Source organism: Nuphar pumila, chromosome 3 (assembly GCF_984573655.1).
Source record: "Nuphar pumila chromosome 3, dmNupPumi1.hap1.1, whole genome shotgun sequence".
Classification (NCBI taxonomy): Eukaryota; Viridiplantae; Streptophyta; class Magnoliopsida; order Nymphaeales; family Nymphaeaceae; genus Nuphar; species Nuphar pumila.
Window position 1 is genome coordinate 107784796 of NC_143251.1, and position 16978 is coordinate 107801773.

Below are 16978 nucleotides of genomic sequence, written 5' to 3' on the forward strand. Positions count from 1 at the left end.
AATTATTACTATTTGCCTAATTAGTTATATTTATTTTATAAAAACTAAAAAAATAATTAATTGGGTGTACGAAAAGTTGACAAATTATTAATTATTACTATTTACAAATGAATTTGGATTGGTCAGGTGGGGACGATCCCGCTTCACATTGTCTTGTTGGGCCCTGAGCTGCTCTTAAAACCCGAGCCTATCAAGAACTGGACCAAAACCCGACCGTTAGTAAATGGGCCTGGTTAAAGCGCTGGGCTCTAAACGGGCCTGGGCCGGCCGATTCCCACCCTAGCGTACCGTTTACTATCTTACTATTTATTTGGGTTTTGATGTATGGGATTAGATGGAGAAGTTGGAGGAAAGCAAGGGCAATCTTGAGGGGAGTCCAATATAAAATGCCCTGTGATGAATGGAAGAACACCATGATGGCGATGCCTACCCGCCGAGGCCCTCATTTTTCCTTCCTCTCCTTTATGGCACCACCAGCCCCACTTGCTCCTGTTTTAGACATTTCTCCTAAGCTCCTTTCTTAGTTTCTCACGCACACAGGCGGAGTAAGATTCACTTATTTATTAAAATAGGGTTGACTAGATGTAAGCTCTAAGAAAAGAATTATTAAGAAGATTGAGAGAAGTGATGATGGTGGGCAGGGACTAGTGAGAGAAAAGGCCGGTGCATACTCCCAACTCTACCTCAGCAGTCATTCTTTTGGCACCAACTTCATTTCGGGTGGAGTCGAGGGTTTCTGTGCTTGTCTTTATGCCTGAATCCGGAACCTTTGGAGCGTTGTCGGATCTCTCTCTCTCTCTCCTTGTGACTGGTGCTGCTAGCAAAGTATCTCAAGAAATGAGTGGAAGATATGGTTTTTCTCAGGTAAATTTAACTCCCGGAGTTTGTTCTTGTATTGATTTTTCTCTCTTTTGTTTTTATGAAATTCAATGGCCGCTACTGTTTTAACGGCTACCTTCTGCAGATTATACAAACGTAACCACGAGCATGTGAAATCTCTCTCTCTCATATTATCTATAGAGCTAAGACACCATCTTCATGAAATTTAACCGTCTCAATTCACAAGCAATATAATCAAAGTACTTGGGACTTTTTTTTTATGACAAAGAAAAATCCTCACGGAGAACCCGGTCACTTAATCGGCCTCCCTGCAAAGTAAAACTCTAGGTTGGGGACACGATCACCCAGCTTTAAGCGCCTCAACCATGGTAAAGCAACACCAGCCCTCATGCGCCAGCAGGATTTGATCACGAGTTTTCAGCTTGACACCGGACACACATATATATGGGAAAAAATCCCCCCTCTATATGTACATATATATATTCTTATATAGAGAGAGAAAGAGAGATGATAAAAAAGAACTTTTTAATTGAGCTAGTGGTTATTATTTATCCTTTGGTTTCATGGGGCATCTGTGGTTGATTAGAACAAGTGGATCGTTAAGATCTTAAGATCTGAGAGATTCTTTCAGAAAAAAAAAATAAAGATCAGTGTAGAGAGAGAAACGGCCCTGTTCACGTATTAAGGCATTGTCTTGAGGTCCGGTTTTCACGTGCGTTTGGTTCTACACGCTTGTAAGGTTTTGCCCAGATAAACTTTGCTTGTTAGATAACAAAGCGCTCATCATTTCCGTCATTTAACACTCACAAGTTCTGCCAAAGTAGAAAGCCGTCAATGTAATGATGAGAAAGGAAATAACTTTGTTTTGTTTTCCTTTTTCCTTTTTTTTTTCCTTCTTTTTTCCTTTTTACGGTACAACGAGAAGGTGGAGAAAGAGAAAAGATTTTTCTTCCCGCTACCACGGTCGGTCCGGCATCGTTGGTTGTGGGGCCTTGGATTCCTCTCACGTGTGAGTCGCACGCGTGGGACGTCGTTTGATAGTCGAACGTGTAAAACTTTTTTTTCCCGAGTGTGGTGGCGTGTTTACGAATGAAAGGAATGATTTCTTACTGTTTGTTGTGATGCCACCACTGATCTTTTCTCACTTTTTTATTCCTTAATCTTCCACCTTCGCTCTCCCATTTTCTTTTCATTTGTATTTGTTTCTTTGGGTACATGCTGTCTCTCTGCTAACTGCCAACAAATTGAATTGTCGTAATTGCTTTAGTTGAGTTGTTCTCTCTCTCTCTCTCTCTGCTGTAGTTTATACATACTGATAGAATTGCCAATCTTGATACTTCAAAATACAGGAATTGGGTATATGAGTGTCAGTTATACTGAACAAGCTGATGTTGGTTTGAGAGATAATACTCGGAAATGAAGTTTATGAAATTGGGCACCAGACCTGATACTTTCTTTTCAGCTGAGGCTGTCAGGTTAGTCTAGTGTTTCTTCTTTTATGATGCCTTTTCCTGCGGATCTTTTTATTTTTTCTCTTTTTGTTTCTGTTTCTCTTGTGGGTTTCATCATTCAAATGGCTAAAGATCATCTCTTTGAAAAATTGATTTGAGTTTTTATGTCATTCGTTTTGCACAAAACATGTAGACGTTCTTCATTGGTTTTGATTGTAATGAGCTTTCTTCTGATTGAATAAGCTTCTTATGGTGTAGGTCTGTGTCCTCTGAAGTTTCTAGTGACCTCATCATCCAAATCAACAGCACTAGATACCTGTTGCATAAGGTACCTAATCTCGGATTTCAGTTAATTTATTTGTTTGGTTCTTGATCTGATTTGGGGTTGGGCTGTTGATGCAAATCAAGAGCAAGATGTGACTTGGGCTCATTCGGATCTGTCTATTGATTGTTTATCGACGTTGCTTTGCTTGATTATCGTTTTTCTTGCTTCCCTCTAGTTAATTGATTTGCTTTCGAGCCAATTCCTGTTCTTTTGTAGTTATTCGTGTTTTAGTACCGAATCTGCAAGCATCAGGAACAACCTTCTTGTAACTTGCATCAATTACCCTTTTGATATCATCAGTCAGTGAGTACATGAAGGTGTTTGGTACCGCAAAGTTTATTCTTGAGAAACATGTGTCTTTCCTGCTTGAATGCAAACAGCAAGAGTAGAAAAGTGATGGAAATGAGTTTTAGACACGAGGACATTTCTTTTTTAGAAATATGATTAGACACGAGGATATGTGACCAATCTTTCTGTGCACTCTGTTACGCAGTTCCCTCTTCTATCCAGATGTGGTCGCTTACAGTTGCTCTTTTCTGAATCCAATGAAACCGGTGATCTGATCAAGCTACCCGATTTCCCTGGGGGCACTGAAGCATTTGAATTGTGTGCTAAGTTCTGCTACGGCATTACAATCACACTCGGTGCGCATAACATTGTAGCAGCTCGATGTGCAGCAGAGTTTCTGCAGATGACAGAAGAGATAGAAAACGGCAATTTGATCTATAAACTGGATGTGTTCTTAAGTTCCTGTGTTCTTAAAGGGTGGAAAGACACACTCATTGCCTTGCAGAGCACCAAAGCTCTTCCCCAATTGTCAGAAGAACTCAGGATCACAAGCAGATGCATCGACTCGATCGCTTCCTGTGTGCTGATGCACCCTTCAAAATTGAACTGGGCATACAGTTACTCTGTTAGGGGCAGCAGAGATGAGTCCCAAAGCAATGGGAACCGAAGCACTCCAAGGGGGTGGTGGGGAGAGGACATATCAGAGCTCTGCATAGATCATTACTTGAGAGCCATGCTTGCAATTAAATCGGGGAACAGGGTCCTGCCCAATCTGATTGGCGATGCTCTGCAGCGCTATGCTCTCCGTTGGCTGCCAATCATGTCCAAGGAAAAACATGTCAAGGATTCTGCCAATGCTGAGAATTCGGTATCAGGACATAAGGTGATATTGGAGTCTATTGTAAGCCTATTGCCAGCAGAGAGGAACTCTGTTTCTTGCAGTTTCTTACTGAAGTTGCTGAAAGCTGGTAGCATCATTGGTGCTTCCAATTCTACCAAGCTTGAATTGGCAAGGAGGGTAGGAATGCAGTTAGACGATGCAAGCATCAACGATCTCTTGATCCCTTCACTTTGTTACTCAGAGGAGACATTGTATGATGTGGAGATTGTGCAGAGGATACTGGAAGAGTTCATGGTGCAGTGGAAGAGCCCACCAACAAGCCCACAGAGGGAGAAGTTTGGTTTTGGCTGTGAAAGGAGAAGGTCTAGGTCTACCGAAGATTTGGAGCTTCAGATGGAGACTAGCAGGAGGTCTTCTTCAGCAACACACTCTTCAAAGCTTAAGGTGGCCAAAATCATAGATGGATATTTGCAGGAGATTGCTAGAGATCCTAATCTCCCAATTGCAAAAGTAATCGAATTGGCTGAGAAGATTCCGGATTTCGCCCGACCTGACCACGATGATCTCTACCGGGTAATCGATATCTATCTCAAGGTAAGGCACTCCATATTACCTTCTGTTTTCATTTTCTTATACCTTCAGTACAAGTTAGTGCTAGGCAAGGCAAGTGCTGGAGCAGCTTCCCTGCTGCTCGTTTGCAGCAAAGTGGTGGTTTATACTTTATACATCTGCATTCATGATTACTCCCATCATTTGAGATGTGGATGCCAGTAATTCAGGGAAGCAATTCACAAGATTGCTTTTGGAAAATCAAGAGAATTGATGACTGATCCTCTGTTACAGCACTGACTGTGCATTTCAGAGGAATGGTTCATCTCAAATGTGACAGGTTGTATCTAGAAAGATGAATAGAGACTCATATGATCATATACTGCAATCGCCTAAAGAGGGAAGAGAAAATCAAAATAAAAAATGTCTATAACGGAACCATGTGTATCGGAAATTATAAGTCACCACAGCCTACATATCTAAACTGGATAGTTCTCAATAGGGAAGTGGATCTATATGGGGTTACACATGGCTCTGTGATGCTGTTTGCATTCTGCGAGCAGCATTACACGGTCATACATGAACATCCAGGGGTGTTCATACTGTGGGGTCTCAGATGCTATTCATTGTAAGTTGTAAGAATGAATCACACATAATTCACCTTGAAAAAGCAAGTCCAAGTACCATGGATCCGACTTGTATTTAGTCTTTCTGGTACATTATTTTTGCACTCTGCATACAAGCGGTTGCTCTCGAAAACTCTCATTAGGAGCGATTGTTCATATGCCCCTTAGAGGTCATCCAACTCACTTGTGTAAGCACGCGTGACAGACACACATAAAAATGTGTAGGTTCTAGCTGCTTAAGTGACTAACCTGTACTAAACACTTCAAAAGGTCATAGTTGCAGGTTCTTTGCTTAATCTTGTAGATTCATTTATCCTAGCATGTTTATTAAAAACATTCTTTGGAGTAAACTATTTCAACAAAAGAAAAGAAACTAAATTTTTTTAGCATAAAATTTTGATGCAATATGAGTGCTTGATTTTTAGATCCCTTTAGCAACCTCTCTGAACTTAACAACATTCTTAGTATTATGAATGTTTTCCACCAAGAACTACAGAAATGACATGCACGAGGTCTAATTTGCAAATCATCACCTGCAACTATGACTTTTGAACCAGTTAGAGCTTATGATTTTCTGAACCAGTTAGGTCTGGTGTGTGTGGCCTGTTTGTCATTTTAATGAGTTAAATCCATCATGACTACTTGGACCCTCTTAGCAATGGTCACTTTAGTCCAATATAGACTTCTCTTTTCCTAGAAATGAATGCTGCAATTTCTTGGCTATATTATGAAGTGAGATTTAGCTTTCAGCGTGCAAATGTAAGAGTATACTAGTGGATACAAATGTTTATCCTAAAACCCCAGAACTGTTTAAAATGATGAAAAACACTTTTGCCAAATTTCTGCAGGCACATCCAGGTCTCAGCAAGAGTGAGAGAAAGCAACTGTGCAGGTTGCTAGATTGTAAAAAGCTGTCAATGGAAGCCTGCATGCATGCAGCTCAGAATGAGCTGCTACCCTTGAGAGTTGTTGTCCAGGTCCTGTTTTTTGAGCAAGTCAAAGCAGGAATGCCTGGAAATCAAGTAAATGGTCTGCCTCCTAACATCAAAGCTTTGCTGTCTTCAACCACTTCCACTCATAGAGCAGAAGACCAGAATTCTAAATCACCACACCTAGGTGGGCCGGCTGATAATGCATGGAGTATCAGCCTAAAATTGCCAAAGTCGAATCAAACCACTGCATCGGCCACTTCAACTCTGAGTATGAGGCTTGCCAAAGCTGAAAATGACTGTGAGGCGGTTGTACAGTGTAACAATGGTGGTAGGAACTCTAAGCTAAAGGCATTCTGCTCTATACCCTCTAGACCCAAGAAGATGCTAAGCAAGATCTGGTCTAGCAACAGGAGTGCAAGTCAAAAACAAGAATTATGATATATGTCATAATCATGTACCGTCCCTCTTTGTTCATGTGGAAGTATACATTTTTTAGAGAAAGGGTACCCGAATCTCTTAATTTTTTTTTGCCGGAGTTTTGCAGACTGTATATTGATTGCATTTTGTATTTCTAATAAGATCCTTTTTTTTGTTTCCAATATGATTGAAAAGCAAATTTGCCATAATTGTAAATCTCTCTCTCTCTCTTTCTCTCTCTTTGTGTGAATCTGTGTGTGCAGGCCTGTGCACTAACAGTTTGTTGCTATACTGATGCTGAAAGTTGGTGAGAAGCACCATTTCAACAGGCACCATTATGAATTGTCTTCAATTGGCGATAGCTAAGCAAGATGGACAAACTGAAGAGGGGCTGTTCGGGCTTGGCTTGTTTATGGTCAGATTCCCTGAGCCCGACAAATTGAGCTTGTGCTTGCTCGTGTTAATGAAAAATTTCTTTTCATAGGGTCCGTGACTAGGATGCAACCCCTGGCCTGTTGTTCACAGGCATATCCAATTGAGCTATATATCTTATTTTCAACATAAATGACACATAAATACTATATATGCTCATTTAGACAAGCTGAGCCGAGCCGAGCCAAACATTCATTGTTATTGCTCAGCTCACTGATACTACACGAGCTGCTTGTAGCTCGGCTCACCAGGTTCATTTTGATTTGCTTGAGTAAGCATCATATGATCGGATCCAAACAGAGCTTAAATGATGTGAACCGGCCGACAAGTGGATCTCACCTGTGGCTGACAGACCTTCTTAAAGTGGTAAACTTACGGGTCACAAGCTACCTCACAAAGGTGGTACACCAGGCATCCCCAGGATTCTCATGGGGGAATTCCATCAAAATTGGCATCAGGTGCAAACACATTGTCCAAATGCAACCCTCCATTTGCTGTTGGGCCCCACTATGATAGGTTATACAACAGGAGTTGGAGGGTGATCATTTGAAACCAACTCAAGGTATGTGCCCTCTTGTAAGGAGCTCCAAAAAACCAACTCAAGGTCTGTGTGTATATGAGCATGTTTAACATAAACAAACTAGGTACTCGCAACCACCCCATTGGTTTCACTGAACTTGACTCACAATCGAGCCTCGTATATACATGCCCCACATGACTTACAACATATCACATGCTACATACCACACTCTATAATGCATGAGACTCATTTCAATTTAGTATGAATCATAAATTTCATAAAATAACACATGCATGCTTATGCATACTACTTGGCCTAATTATCATGCTTAACTCTCATGTTTAACATGCAGTCTCATATGCCATCATGCACAAATTATCCACATACTTACATACAACATATTCATGACAAATCTCACATCAACATATATATGATTAACATTTCATATCATAATCAAGCATATGATTTTAGCAAAATAGATTCACAAGTCATGATATTATCTAAAATTAAGAACTGTATAACATCAAACTTTGCATGCTTTTCACAGGTCTGTTAGACCATCAAAACAAACATATATATCTCTATAGAAATTCACAATAGTATCAGAAGCTATTAACTTTCAAAACCAAGTGATAGATCTCAGAAAAAGATTTCATTTGCCCGTACAAATTCACGGACCCGAGACTGTTTTTTTGTTTTGATAGAACATGCTAGAAACTTGCTTTATAAAGAAGCAGTCACTAGACCTAATCTGAGAAGGATTTTGTCCTTCCATTTTTTTTGATAATATTTATACTTGTTAGCTTTCAGAATCATTTGAATTTACTGAAAAACTTCATTATATGAATTTTCTAGATTTTTTGGACCGGACCCTCTCTATGATAGTTTCAAATTCAGATTTTTTGCAAAATCTTGAGTTTTACATGATTTGTGTGAGTCCTCAAGATTTACAGAAAATAAAACATATTTTTCTTTTATTTTTATAAGATCTATTCATATGATACGCATAACATATCTAAAAATCAATCACAATCTCGAAACCATTGATTTATTAGATTTTCTCACAAAACCAACTATCAAGAATCACTCTGCACACATGACATAATTTTTGCCTTGGGTTACAGTAGATACCTCCTAGATGTTTGAAAGGTCTCTATAAAAGGGTTTGGACTTGGTGATCCAATTTGAGAGTCATATTTATTTTACAACAATGAGTCGATCAAGAAAATCAAGACAACATGAAAAATACAGTATAAATCATGATAAAAATAAAAAAACCCAAGCATAAACATGAAATATTTATTTTTAATCATGTATCAACACATGAATAATATCTAAACATCATCTATAGTTATAAAGAGACATCATATAATCATAACACATGCTTGAAAATCTAAACTATCAAAATAAATCATGATTTTTATACAGAATAAATAGTTTAAGATGCTAGCATGCAAAAACACCATAAAACAAATGAAATAAATTTGCAAGAACATGATTCATACTGTAAACACATGCAAGAAAGCAAATATACATCCAATTATGCTAGAAACAAAGATATAACCATCTAAAATTATGTAGGAACACAAAACTATGTGTTTCACATTACCTGATTTCCCAGTTTAGCTGTCAGAGCATAGATTTACCAAAAATGATTTTGTAAATTTATTTTAAAGCATGATATTGAATTAAAACCACTTTTTAAAACCTTTTACAAACTTATTCCAGATCTGATCCACCATGGATTAGCCCGTAGAATCGGCAACACACAATTTATGAGTTTACATCCGATCTATGCTACGAGTAGGATGAATCCTACCTGAAACACATTTTCAGAATTTTTAACACCTTCATCTCCCTTCTTAGCACCTTGAAGCAACTTCAATGGATGCTAGAAAAACTTCAACAAGAAGGAATAAGGAAGAAGAAGATGAAAAAATAAGAATAACAAAAGAAGTGGAGGAGATTGGGATAAGTTTTACTTTTTTTTTTTAATTAATTAAAATAAGGGGGGAGACCCCTCCTTTTTAGGATTCTTAAGCCTACTAGAAGTCCCAACTAACCTCTAGATAGGTTTCCTAAAGATACATCTATCTAAAAACAAACTCTTCTTTTGGAAGAGTTTGAACAAACTCTTCTTTTGGAAGAGTTTAAACAAACTATGAATTCTACAGGGTCCTGTTTGAAAAAACTTACTAATTAATACCTAATGTGGGGTCAATAAGAGGGGGCGTCCCACCCTCTCTAGAACCCTCTAATTTGGTTTAAATAAATTAATTTATTAATTAAGTGATTTCTAGAAAAAGCAAAGTGGGTCCCACCTAGGTGGCATCCCACTTGGGTCCAGATCTAAGTGATTCAGATCCAGATTCTTAATTCGAATCCATACCCAGTTGGGTTGGATCTAGGAACCAAAAGAGAATCCAAATCCAAAGCTTAAATTTAAAGATCTATATCTTAACATGGGACTCAAATCCATACTGGATTCAAAACTTAGGTTTGGATCTAAACATAATTCATCGAGGATCCATAAAACCCTGAGTCACTCCTATGGGCCACCTTAGTAGCACCTTGCACCCCACTGGGCTAGGCATGACCTTCTGTGCCTCTCCTAAAACTTGGTTAGAATCCAAACATAGCTTAGTCAATTTAAAACAAACAAATTTAGAATCTGATCCAAGTTGAAAAACTCAAAATAGAGGTCGATCAATTTTAAAAATTGCATTTTTTTGAACCAACCGCTAATCGAAATCATCAAGTTTGATCTCCTATGAGATCTACGGCTCGTAACGGACCTAACTAAAGTCTTAGTTCAACTTAACTCTCGAATTTTTCTTGAATTCAACCTAAATTTATCTTGAATTTCACTCAAATTTCAAAGTTAAAATAAATTAATTTCACAGGTATTACATTCTACCCCCTTTAAAGAAATTTTGTCATCAAAATTTAGTACTTACTCAAATAAGTAAGGGTATTTCTCCCTCATGCTGGTCTCAGGCTTCCATGTATACTCCTCGATTCTATGATGTTGTTAGCGCACCTTCACTAAAAAAACGATCTTTAATTGCAATACTTTCTCTTTATGGTCAACAATCTCAATAGGTTGTTCTTCAATGGTTAAATCTTCTTGAATCTCAATATCTTCGTATTGAATCACGTGTGATGGGTCAAATACATATGTCCTTAGCATCGACACACGAAATATATTATGAATCTATGAATACTGAGGTGGTAACTCTAACCAATAAGCTATTGTGCCAATCATATCTAGGATCTTAAACAATCCTATATACCTAGGATTGAGCTTCCCCTTCTTACCAAACCTGAATACACTCTTGGTAGGAGACACTCACACAAAAACAAAATCTTCTACCTCGAATGTGAGCTCTCTACATTGTCGGTCTGCATAACTCTTCTACCTACTCTAAGCTACCAAAAGCCTATCTCATATTTTTTGTACCTGCTTGGTGTAATGCTCAATCACCATTAGTGTATCAACTATCCTTGCACCAACCTCGTCCTAGTAGACTGGTGATCTGCACGGTCATCCGTATAGTGCCTTGTAAGGCACCATCCCTATATTGGCATGGTAACTGTTGTAATAGGAAAACTCTGCCAAAATAACATGTCTATCCCACTCGCCTTTCCAATCCAGGACACACGCTCTCAACATGTCTTTCAAAGTCTGGATCATCCGCTCCAACTGTCTATTTGTTTGAGGATGGAAGGCAGTACTAAACTTCAACTTTATACCCAAGGCCTTCTGCAACTATCCCCAAAACTTGGATATGAACCTCAGATCTCTGTCTGATATAATTGATAGTGACACACCATGCAATCACACTATCTCCTGCACGTATAAGTCTGCCAGACTCTTCAAAGATTGAATTATCCTTATTAGAAGAAAATGGGCCGACTTGGTGAGTTGATGCACTATCACCCAAATTGCGTCCTTACCCCTACGGGTTCTAGGTAAACCAACCACAAAATCTATTATAATTCCTTTCCACTTTTATTGAGGGATCTCTATCTGCTGCATCAAACCGCTAGGCCTCTGGTGCTCTATCTTGATCTACTGATAGTTCCAGCACCTAGACCCATACTTAGCCACTTCTCTCTTTATACCAGTCCGCCAGTAATTCCTTTGTAGATCCTTAAACATCTTAGTACTACCAGGGTGGATAGTGTACTTGCTCTGATGAGCCTCTTTCAATAAGTCACCTCTAATTTGTGTGTCATTCGACACCCATAATCTATGTCTGAACCAAATGCTTTTGTCCTCCTTTAGGTGTAGGGCTGCCTGATCTTGCTTGCACATGTCTAATATTTGTATGAACTGTGGATCATCTTTCTGCTTCTCGATAATTCACTCCATCAGCTCGGTCCTTATTGTCATGTTACATAAGAAAATCTTTCCCTGGTCTATTCTGAAAGTATTTCACTCAATAAGGTCTTCAATCAGACTCCACAAACCAAACAAGACACTGCTTGCCTTCTGACTAAGGGCATCTGCTACTGAATTTGCCTTCCATGGGTGGTAGGCAATCATGAAGTCATAATCTTTCATGAACTCCAATCATCTGCATTGCCACATATTCAACTTCTTCTGGGTAAAAAGATACTTAAGGCTCTTGTGATCGGTGAATACCTCAAACTGCTTATCGTACAAATAGTGCCTTCAAATCTTTAATGCAAATACAACCACGACTAACTCTAGGTCGTGAGTAGAATAATTCCTCTCATACACCTTCAATTAACGGGAAGCATAGGCTATCACTTTCTCGTGCTGCATAAGGACACCTCCCAAACATATACCCGAGGGATCTGTGTAGACTACGAACCCTCCTTTCCCTGATGACAAGGTCAACACTGGAGCTGTCATGAGCTTCTCCTTTAGAGTTCTAAATCTCTCTTCACACTTGGCGTCCCATACAAACTTAGTCCCCTTTTATAGCAACTTGGTCATAGGCAGGGCAATCTAAGAAAATTTTTGAATAAAATGCTTGTAGCATCCCTACTAACCCTATAAAACTTTGTATTTCGGTGCTATTCTTCGGTGGCTCCCAATCCAGCACTACTGCCACCTCCATATACCAACAAAAATAATAAATAATGACAACTTAAAACAAATTGGAGATATAAAATTGATCACTTACCTTGGAAGGATCTACAAACACTTCATCCTTTGAGATCACGTGGCCCAAGAACATGATCCTCGAGCCAAAACTCACATTTAGATAACTTAACGTACAACTGATATTCTTTAAGGGTCTGCAATACTATCCTCAGGTGATCTCTGTGATCCTCCATGCTCTCCGAATAAATCAGGATATCGTTTATAAAGACAATCACAAATTGATCTAAATACAATTTAAATATCCTATTCATAAGATCCATAAATGCTGCTGGGGCATTCTTAAGCCCAAAGGACATAACTACGAACTCATAGTACCTATAACACGTTCTAAATGTCATCTTGAGAATGTCTCCCTCTCTAATCTTCTGCTAATGATATCCAGACCGCAACGATCTTGAAAAATACCTTCAAAATACCAATAACCCAATTAAAATATCCATAATCTACGTTATTAACTGGGGTATAACATTTAAAAATATCTAATTTAAATTTACCTTGGCTCTCTAAAGTTAGTCAAACAAGTCTTCGATCCTCGGCAACGGCTACTTATTCTTTACAATTGCGTGGTTAAGCATCCTATAATCAATGTATAACCTCATCGATCTGTCTTTCTTCTTTACGAAAAGGACTGTCGCTCCCCATGATGAAACACTAGGTTGAATAAATCTCTTATCAAGCAGCTCCTATAACTACTTCTTCAGCTCCTCCAACTCAATTGGTGCCATCCGCTAAGGGGCTTTAGAGATTGAAGACATTCCAGGCACCAACTCTATAGCGAAGTTAATTTCCTGAGTAGGAGGTAACCCAAGTAGCTCCTCAAGAAACACATCCTCAAACTCGTTCACCACATCCAGGTCTATCAAACTAGTCGGTCTAAGCTCTAACAAGGTAACATTGGACAGAAAGGCTTCACAACCTTTCTTGACTCATCTATGAGCCTTTAGGGCTGAGATCTACTTAACCTTTTCCAACGACTTTCTGCTTGGTACTCTAAGATAGGGTGATCTAGGCACATAAACCTGATCCTCCTAATACGACATTCCATACAAGCATAATGTACGTATAGCTAGTCCATCACTAGCATAACATCATACTCAATCATATCGAAAACAATCAAGTTGGCAGGTAAGTTTTGCCCAACGATACTAACCTCTATCTCAGGCAAAAACTTTTGAGTAATAGACTTATCACTTGAAGGCATTATGATCTCAAGTACATAACCCAAAACTATAGTAGGTAGGTCTAACATACAAGCAAACTGAGTAGAAACAAAAAAAGGGGTCGCTCTCGAATCACAGAGGACCCTAGCACTAAAGCATGTAATAGGGAGGGTAGCTTTAATGACAACTGCGTCCTACTCCAATTCTTCGGTTGAAGTGGCATAGATGCGACTGGTAGTCTTCTTCTGACCCTGCTACTGGCATGGCAAATGTTGCTACTACTGTCGAGGCTGCTGAGGCTGACCGATCTCCCCTATCCGGCTTCTTCTGTGGGCATTCTCAGTAGAAGTGTCCCTTCTGCCCGCAATTCAGACAAGCACCTATTTTCATCGAGCATTGCTTGTCAGGATGAAACCAACGACACTGCTAACATGATGTCCCGTGGTTCTGCTGCTAACCGAATTTAGGAAGTTCGACCAACAGAAAACTAGATTTAGGAAGTTTGACCAGTGAAAATCGGATTTAGAGAGTTCGACCAGTGAAAACCAGATTTAGGAAGTTCGACCAGTGAAACTGGATTTAGGAAGTTCGACCAACGGAAAATTGGATTTAAAAAGTTCAGCCAATGAAAATCGGATTTAGAGAGTTCGACCAGTGAAAATCGGATTTAGGAAGTTTGACCAGCGGAAATCGGATTTAGAGAGTTCGACCAGTGAAAACCGAATTTAGGAAGTTCGACTAGTGAAAACCGAATTTAGAGAGTTCGACCAGTAAAACTGGATTTAGTGGGTTCGACCAGTGAAACTGGATTTAGAAGGTTTGACCAGTGAAACTACATTTAGAGGGTTCGATCAGTGAAACTAGATTTAGTGGGTTCGACCAGTGAAAACTGGATTTAAGGGGTTCGACCAGTGAAAACTAGATTTAAGAGGTTCGACCAGTGAAACTGGATTTAGAGGGTTCGACTAGTGAAACTGGATTTAGGAAAAAGGCTTAACCCGAAGATGGATTTTGGCAAGATCGGCGAAAATGGTTTCGATAAAAGACTCAACGTGAAGGTCAAATTAGGAAAAGACTGGTGTTTTAAAAAGTGCTTGTTGATTTATGACAGAAGATTTTTAATCTTTACCCTCACGATGACTTGTCATAAATTACCGGTGGGGTCTCAGGATTACCCCTTATCCTGAATGGGTAGTTGGTTTGATACAAATGCTAATGGATACAAATAAATGCCAATGAATGCAAATAAACGCAAATAGATACAAATGAATAATAAAAAAATTTGTTTGATCCTACCTACATACAAGACGTTTTAAAGTAAAGACAAAAAAAAAATCCCCAATATAACTAGGGAGTAAGACATTGAATAGAAGGATAAATAATTGATATTTGAAGAACGCTCTTTAAAGATAACAAGGCGACAAATTTTTTGGTTGATTTGGGAGGCATTCTGAAAGAGGTCACTCCTCACAAAATGATATTTTGCAATAAAGAAGATGGTGTCAAGCTATTAGGAAGATTGATAATTTTTATTAATGAAAGAAATGGGACCACGCCATCCCTACAAAATGATAAAAGCAAAATGCAAGAATGAGAGAGTATTGGTCCTGTTGCTCTTAGGGTGCTGATGAGCTGACCACTTTATCCTCTTCTTTGCCTTCCACAAGGAGTTTTTTATCAATATAGTCTTGAATAATATTTCTGAGAACGAAGCAATACTCGGTATCATGTCCCATTGCCTGATAAAATTTGCAGAATTGATCTTTAAACCTTCCTCTAATGATAGGAGGATCATTGACTTTTGAAAGTTTAATCATCTCCTTGTCCAGCATATACTCAAGGATTTCTTCACGTGGCTGATCTAGGAGAGTAAAATCATGTTTAAAACTCCCATCGTCGTGCTTCAGCTTTTCTTGAGTTTTTTATTTCTGATGAGAGCTTGGCTGGAAAGGCCCATCGTTATGCTTAAAGATATCACTCTTTTTTGCTTTCCTTGTCGCTTCTAGCCGTATTCATGGTGACAAGTGCCTTTTTCTTGGTGTCTTGACAACTCTTTGAGAGCGTGAGGCTTTCATATACACTGTTCTTCATCTTCATTTTGAGTCATTCTGCTTGTTCTGTTAATTCAATGAAAGATTGCGATGGGGAGGTAGAAATGAGGCCCCTCATAGGTTGAGAATAAATGTTCATAATGATTGATAATGCATGCTCTTCTGATATTGGACTCCTCATTTTGTTGCAGGTGGATCTCCACCTATGAATGAAGTCCCTGGTCTTTTCATATTCCTTCTGCTTGAGGTTGCAAAGATGACTGAGGGTTGGTAAAGCTTCGATATTGAAAAGGAATCGTTCGATGAATAGGTTAACCACCTTATCGAACTCTTGCAGCTCAATTGGATTGATGTGCTCATAGTACCACTTAGTTGCGGTGCCTTCTAAGCTGCACGAAAAATATCTGAATAAGGTGCAATTATCTCTCTTGAATCGATTACATTCTGTGAAAAACATGGCTAGATGAGCCTTGGGATCACCAGTCCCATCAAATTTGATAAATTTACGAGGAAGATCTTTCAGACTATCGTCTCCTTCAAGGCCATCATAAAAGTCTTTACTTGTATAAACCTTCTTGCCCTTGTCACGGGCATGCAGATCCTTCACCATTTTAATCACATCTTTGAGTTGTGTCTGATCTGGATCATCCACTGACCCCTTATTGAGCTTATTGTCCGACCCTTGCCCTTGAATCGACTTCTAAAATGCTTGATGAGCCTCAAACTCTTCATCGGTATCACCCACAAATTCAGCTTCATCAGAGGTGTCCTCGTGGTGAGTCTGCTTCATTGAGATTTTCAGATGCTTATTTATTGTCCAGCCCTTAGCCTTCTTCTTGGCTTTGCTTGAACTAGCCTTTGCTTGCTCAATCAATATCTTTTTCATCATTTTCTGAAACAATGCATACATCTGAGGATCCACATCATCACTGCCTTGCTGACTCTGACCCCGGGGAGATCATGGAGATGACATTTCTTGTTCAAATACGGAAGAGTGATCGATATGCTGGGTAGATGCGGTCTTTTTGCCAGACCTAGTCTGAACCATGTAAGATTGCAAATGCTCTCTATAGAATAAAATGAGCAATTAGATTTGAAGAATAGTTTTAGGATAAAACAAATAGGGAGGAAATGTTTGATGAGAGTTTGGTCGACAATTTAAAGGATATCCTATTACCAGGGATTGAGTCATCGTTGGAATCATGACAATTGCATTGTTATTCTTGTAAAGGAAATAAACAACTAGAATATACCTTGTTGACTAGGCGAGGTTGTCAAACCATGATAAAAAGATTAATTGTTGAAAAAAAATGATTTTATAAATAATAGACTTGACAGAGAGGGGGCGGATAAACAATTTGCCACTACTCATGATAATCATAAGACACTCAAGGGCCAGGAGAAATAGT

At 39.0% G+C, this 16978-nt stretch overlaps 1 protein-coding gene across 2 annotated transcripts; it reads left to right on the top strand.

Moving 5' to 3' along the window:
* The first annotated feature begins 339 nt into the window (after positions 1–339).
* LOC149843232 (BTB/POZ domain-containing protein At1g67900-like) lies at positions 340–6451 on the top strand. Of its 2 annotated transcripts, none has more exons than XM_089999664.1 (5): positions 340–864; positions 2190–2315; positions 2550–2619; positions 3110–4339; positions 5769–6451. In XM_089999664.1, the coding sequence occupies exons 2-5, from the start codon at positions 2257–2259 to the stop codon at positions 6288–6290; spliced, it is 1881 nt and encodes a 626-aa protein (XP_089855790.1). In that variant the 5' UTR covers positions 340–864; positions 2190–2256; the 3' UTR covers positions 6291–6451. The 2 variants fall into 2 exon arrangements, with proteins under 2 accessions (XP_089855790.1, XP_089855791.1); XM_089999665.1 differs by lacking the exon at positions 340–864 and adding an exon at positions 1984–2106.
* Positions 6452–16978: the final 10527 nt, after the last annotated feature.

What these genes read in the sequence shown, in the direction of transcription:
- LOC149843232 (XM_089999664.1), top strand. Translation starts at nt 2,257, where the DNA reads ATGAAGTTTATGAAATTGGGCACCAGACCTGATACTTTCTTTTCAGCT. An exon ending in TTTTCAGCTGAGGCTGTCAG is followed by an intron (nt 2,316 to 2,549) that starts GTTAGTCTAGTG and finishes CTTATGGTGTAG; the next exon opens with GTCTGTGTCCTCTGAAGTTT. An exon ending in TAATCGATATCTATCTCAAG is followed by an intron (nt 4,340 to 5,768) that starts GTAAGGCACTCC and finishes AAATTTCTGCAG; the next exon opens with GCACATCCAGGTCTCAGCAA.